This window comes from Sebastes fasciatus, chromosome 4 (assembly GCF_043250625.1).
Source record: "Sebastes fasciatus isolate fSebFas1 chromosome 4, fSebFas1.pri, whole genome shotgun sequence".
In the NCBI taxonomy this organism is placed as follows: domain Eukaryota; kingdom Metazoa; phylum Chordata; class Actinopteri; order Perciformes; family Sebastidae; genus Sebastes; species Sebastes fasciatus.
Window position 1 is genome coordinate 39,947,683 of NC_133798.1, and position 6,151 is coordinate 39,953,833.

Consider the following 6,151-nt stretch of genomic DNA (forward strand, 5'->3'; position numbering starts at 1 on the left):
ATCACAAAGCGAAGCAATCTTAACATATGTGGGAGTGATTGGCATGAACACAGTAGTTCTATAACATCTATTAATCCATCTTTGTGCATTGACATCTACTGAAGTACCTTGTCAAAGCTGAACGTCCCCTCCCGGTTGCTCAACCAGGAGTCCAGATCCAGAGCGCTGTGGATGACAAACTCCTCATACTTTCCAAACATGGCAGTAAAACGTCCAGCGAACACCTCCCTCAGCTGAATGTTCAGCTTGGCAGCTTTCAGCTCTTCCTCCTCCTCCTCAAACACGTGTCCCAGCGTCTTCTCTCCATCCGACATCTTTTCTCCTCCGCACCTCCGCGCCAGAGCCTGCAGCCTCTCCAGCACCGCCAGCTCCTCGCCTCCGAGGTTCCCGTTCCTTCTGTCCTCCATCAGATCCTCCAGCACCAGGCTGCTCAGACGAGGCGAGGCGGCGGCCGGCTCGGTGATCGCGCCGCCCTGCGGAGGGAGCCCGAAACGCAGCAGCACCTCACTCAGCTCCTGGACCAGCTCGGTCTGGTCTGGAAACACTGGGAGGTCCTCGGGGGCCTCGACACAGCGGTTGTCAATGTCCACAAAGCACAGGTTGGCCTGTCCATGATAAAGAGACAAACAAGAGAGTTTTCAACTGGCTCCTCCATCAGATAATCACAACAGCTTTAACCAATCACAACCTACAGCGGAGCTTTAACATCCCATTAAGATCACAGAGGAAGATCTCCTTCCATTAATAGATTCCTGCCGTTTGTCCGTGATGAGCCCTCGGAGGATATTAGCATGTTGAGGATTATCTAATGATTACTGTTATCACTGCAGAATTATGGAAACCTTCAGTATCAGGCTTTCACACTCACTGGCAAACAAATCAGACACGTGTGCCAGAAGTGAGGCCGTGAAGCTGCTGAGCAATGAAGAACAGAACTTTGTGAGAAAGATAGGCGCTGATTTAAAATCCTGCTTCTGTAAGCAGCAGCGGAGCGCAGCGCCGTCAGCAGCACCGCGACCTTCAGCGGTGACCTCAGGCAGTCAGTTTACAGCCTCAGGGGATGTCGATGTACTGTAGAGCAGTACGGTTACTCTCAGCAGCTTCATCCTCCGAGTTAATGTCTTCACGTCTTGTTTCTTCATCATCTCTTTCATTCGAACAGGAAACTCAATATTAAGGACAACGATGTTAGTGTTGGTTGACAAAAGAAGAAGAAACAACCAGATCCTACATTATGATTCAAATAGTTCACACTTCTTCCTTGTAAATTACCTCCCATACATCAAACTGCACAACTCCAGTAAGAAGTGGAGATCCCTAATTCTCATTCATTATTCAGCGAGTCGTATTATTCTGGATCTCTCATGCTCTGCGTTTTTGCTTTCATCCCCCCCGGCCGTCTCTCAACTGCCTCCTTTCTGGGGCAGAGCGACTTCAAAGAGGCTTCAGTGATTATATTATTATATTATATTCATGCAGCATAAAGTCATCTCAGAGGAGGGGGGGGTGTATCGTCAGAGGGAACATTGTCACGCATGCATCACATTAACGGCTGGAAAAATATTAAACTCTAACAAAACACGTTTAGATCCTTTTGTGTGAATTAGGGATGCACCGATACCGATACTGATACCGATACCGATACCAATACCGATACCAGTATCGGGTATCGGGTGCGATACTGTGCTCATGTACTCGTACTCGCAAAACGGCTCCGATACAACGGCACTGATACCACTTTACGGTGGTGCGCCCGACCCCGCTGGGCCAGGATCCCTCCTCAGCCGGCGCACACCGGCCCTCACTTTCATTGCGCCACGGGGTTTTGCTTACACCCTCTGACTTGCTCGTGCGTTAGACTCCTTGGTCTGTGTTTCAAGACGGGTCGGGTGGGTTGCCGACATCGCCGCTGACCCCTGGCGCCTTTTACGTGGGCCGAGCCCCGCCCTGGCGGCACGACGCGGTTGGGGGGCACTGAGGACAGTCCGTCCCAGTCGAAAGTCGCACCGGGAGCAGGGGGCCGTCCCTCCCCGGCGGGGAGAGAGGGCGCAGCGAGCCCTTTGTCCATGGTGCGGCAAGGTCCGGTATGCGGGACTCCCCAGCCTGCCGTGTGTCGCTCACACCCTCCAGCTGGATGTTAACGAGGGTCTTTTGGCACAGAGAAGTACTCATATCGGTAATCGGTATCGACGAGTACACAAATGTAAGTACTTGTACTCGGTCTGAATAAAGTGGTATCGGTGCATCCCTACTGTGAATGTTTACTGAATGTCTGACTGGCGTGTTCAAACAGGAAACTACAGCTCCGTGTTTAACGGCGTACCTCGTGTGGCAGGTGGAGGGAGGACCGCTGAGCTCCGTCTCTGCGATGGATACCCAACAGGAACGGCACCGGAGCATCCAGGAGGTGATGGAGCGGCGCTGAAACGATGGGCAGGTAGATGTGTTGCCACTGGAACGGGAATAGCAAGGTGGTGACGCCCTCCGCCACCGTCATCAGACGTTGGTAGTCTGAGGAGGAGAGAACAGAGCGTGGAGGAGGAGTCAGCTTTAAGTCTCATTTTCAAGTACATTCCCTTTAACCAGATTTTAATGAAGCTGTTTTAGTTAACGATTTACTGTCATTAATATTCCTGTTTACATGCTAGCCCAATGAATGACTGAGGATTCAGAAAAAGGAAAGGTCTGGAGTGATCCGAAGTTCAAACGAGTGTAATGAAGGAGCTCTTTGGTAGGAACACAAAGGAAGGAAGGTCCAAAGCCTTCAATCAGACGGCTCCTTCACTGTAAGAACACTGATGAAGTTCATCAAGGTTCAATGTTTTAACGCTGATTAACGACATTAATAATGTCTTCCTGTGATTTCACTATGACCTTATCTGCATTGAGGTAATCATATGTGTGGATTTCTTATTTTGAGTGTCATCTCATGCATGCTAATAACTGATAGCGTGCTAACCTTGAGAGCAGAGCAGGACTTGTGTCTCCAGAAGTGCACAGGTAATGAGTTGCACCATGTTGTCCACACCCAGCAGCGAGAAGGCCTCTCCGAGAGGATACTCCCCCAGCGGGAGCTCACCCGGCCCGGGCCGCTGGCACACGATGGGCCCCTGCACCCCGTGGAACCTCAGCGACCTGCCCGGAGGAGGCAGGGGCACCTCGTACAGGATGTTATGGATGTAGCTCTCTATCGGGAGGGGCGGGGCCGTGTGGGACGTCACCGCCTGGTGCAGCTGAGACAGGAACTCTCGAGCAGCTTGCAGGAAGGGCAGCGGCGTGAGGAGGCAGAGGGCTTTGGACACGTACAGGGTGTCCCGCGCCGGATCGAAGGAGCCCGCGCAGCCGAGGCAGGCGGGAACCCCGGCCAGAGACTCGGCGTCCGACTCGTCCAAGCTGCTCACGAGCGAGTCCATGCTGGAGGTGGAGGGCGAGGAGGCGGACGAAGAGGTGGAGGAAGAGGGAGTGGAGGCAGATGAAGCTGAATGGTGCTCCACGTGGTGCATCTGGTAGAGAGTCTGCATGGCAGTGATGATCTGAGCACCGGTCACCTCCTCGTAGAAGATGTGGACGAAGCCGTAGGAACGCGTCCCGTCGTCACAAGACATGGTGAACGAGTGAAACTGAGGATCGAGCCTGTCGGCCTGCGTGCGGAAGGAGAGACCCCTCGGCATGCAGAGCTGAGGAGGAGAGAACATAGAAGAGGGTGAAGAACATCAGGCTCCTCTTTGGTCATTTGTAACATGATTCACTGGTTGGAAGAACCACAGAACATCTACCATACACATCTTGTCCTTCTATTTCTGCTGTTGAGAGACAAGAAGAAGAACATTCATGTACAATCCAAGATCTCACCATGTTGACGGCATCTTTATTGAAGGGGTTCCTGTCGGTGCTCTCAGGGTAGTGCACCAGCACCTTGGACTTGAACGAACGTCGGATGGGGATCTGCTCAAAGCCCTCACCTGAGAGACCAACAGAGACACAGAGAAGAGAGTTATGGAAGAGTGACCTTTGACCTTCATCACTGCTGAGACAGACTTTGTTACACGATGAACAGAACAAAACAGAGGACGTCACAAAGTGACAGCAGCTTTGAGTTATGAGAATGCTCGGACAGGACGACCTTGTCTGAAAAGAGAAAAGCTCATCTGTTGTTGTCAGCGAGGACGTTCTGCAGCACGGAGGGGAAACCCTTCCAAGGGTTGCAGAACTCAACTCATCAGCACAGAGATGGACCCCTCATCCCCGACTCTCTGCAGGAGGAAACTCTCTACGCTGCTAGAGCGTGCACAGGATGAAGATCTGCTGGAGCTACGTGTGCATGTGAGGATTGAATTTGCGATGCGTGCAGGAAAACTCTGTTACATATTCCCACACACACAATGCACACATTTGATGCATCAACTTTCTTCTCTCTTCAGTCTGTGCACGTGTCAGCTTCTAGCTCCAGTTACATGCAGCACAGTGATGTGTGTGTGTGTGAGCAGCTGAAGATAGAGAGACACTGTGAGTGTATGATTCAGCGTGTGACTGGCATCATTCATCCTCTCTCTGGGGGGGGGTGCCCTCTTCACTGTATTCCCCGTTTCACCACCCAGAGTTCATCTCCAGTCTCAACAGACCCACGTCGCTGTGTTACGAGAACAAAAACAACTAACTGGTGTTCTCTCGGCTGCCGGCCTCGATGCTCTCATTCAGCATTCAAGAGCATCCAGCTCACCTGCCTACGAGATGACGCACGGCTCCACGAGAGAGGAGACTGCACCACACAGAGAGAGAGAGAGAGAGAGGAGCACCACTTCAAGTCAAACTGAGTCAGACCGGTAGGTGGGAGACAGGAGCTGATGGATCACAGTGAGGGGAGTCAATGTTCTTGGCTAAGGATACAAACTGGTGTCGGCGCTGAGAGGCAGAATGGAGCACCTAGTTGCCATGGCAGCACTTTACCGCCGTGGCCTCGAAGATCGCCATCGAGACAACAAAGCTCGTCAGCGGTTTACGTCACCTCAGTTTCATCAGCTGACCCAATTAAAACCCTCACTACCCCCCCGACACGAGTTCCCCTCCAGCGTCTCTCTCTCTCTCTCTCTCTTCTCTGTCTCTCTCTCTTCTCTGTCTCTCTCTCTCTCCTCTCTGTCTCTCTCTCCTCTCTCTCTCTCCCCGTCTCTCTCTCCTCTGTCTCTCTCTCTTCTCTGTCTCTCTCTCTCTCCCTCTCTCTCTCTCTCTCTCTGTCTCTCTCTCTCCCTCTCTCTCTCTCCCTCTCTCTCTCTCCCTCTGTCTCTCTCTCTCTCCCTCTCTCTCTCTCTCTCTCTGTCTCTCTCTCTCCCTCTCTCTCTCTCCCTCTCTCTCTCTCCCTCTGTCTCTCTCTCTCCCTCTCCCTCCCTCTCTCTCCCTCTCTCCGTGTTAACAGAAGGGAGTAATGGGGGGGAGGTTTGTTTTATGTCTGTTTCAGTTCAGCTGTAATTAACATGTTTCCTCCTCCCACATGAACACTCAGTAGAAACCTGAGTACTCTGAGCTCATCAGTTGCAGAATACTTTATATCATAATCATTTAATCTGCCTATTATTTACCTGATGAATCATTTAATACAGACGACTGTCCATCACTATCACCTAAAACTCAACCAGGAGACGTCTTCAAACTGCCCGATGTGTCCGTCCAACAGTCCAAAAACTACAATATATTACATTTTCTGTCACATCAGCAACAATGAATTGATTAATTTTCCATCTGTCAAGTTATTCTTTCAGCTCTAATCCTCAGTGCAGGACAGTCATCGCCACGGTCACTAGAATATCAATAATCTCACAACAAAGTGTTTCATATTGATTCCACGGTTTAGACATTCATCACAAAGACGTCCAGTATGTCCCTGAAAGGTGCCCCGTCCCTAAAACAGGCCGTAGACATCTGTCATATTCACCAACTGAACCATCCCGTTCATCACATCATTACATGAGTAGATGAGGACGGATAGAAAAAGCAGAAAGAGATTAAAATGACAGCAAATGTCAGCCGGCAGCCGGCACTGACAGATGAGGAGTCAAACAGTTTAAATCACTCCGTCTCTACGTTACGGATTCGTCCTGAAGGTTTAACCACGTGACAAAACAAGAAAGAAGAAAAGTGTCTTCTTCATCTCCGGCTG

At 51.0% G+C, this 6,151-nt stretch overlaps 1 protein-coding gene across 1 annotated transcript in view; it reads right to left on the minus strand.

Moving 5' to 3' along the window:
* LOC141766952 (DENN domain-containing protein 5B-like) overlaps positions 1–5,071 on the minus strand; it is a 16,377-nt gene extending 11,306 nt beyond the window's left edge. Inside the window, exons 1-5 of the mRNA XM_074634174.1 lie at positions 4,124–5,071; positions 3,853–3,962; positions 2,960–3,677; positions 2,324–2,511; positions 108–605 (exon numbers count right to left, since the gene is read on the minus strand). Coding sequence (XP_074490275.1) covers positions 108–605; positions 2,324–2,511; positions 2,960–3,677; positions 3,853–3,962; positions 4,124–4,148 — 1,539 coding nt within the window. The 5' untranslated portion in view covers positions 4,149–5,071. The remainder of the gene's footprint in view (positions 1–107; positions 606–2,323; positions 2,512–2,959; positions 3,678–3,852; positions 3,963–4,123) is intronic.
* Between the last annotated feature and the right edge of the window lie 1,080 nt (positions 5,072–6,151).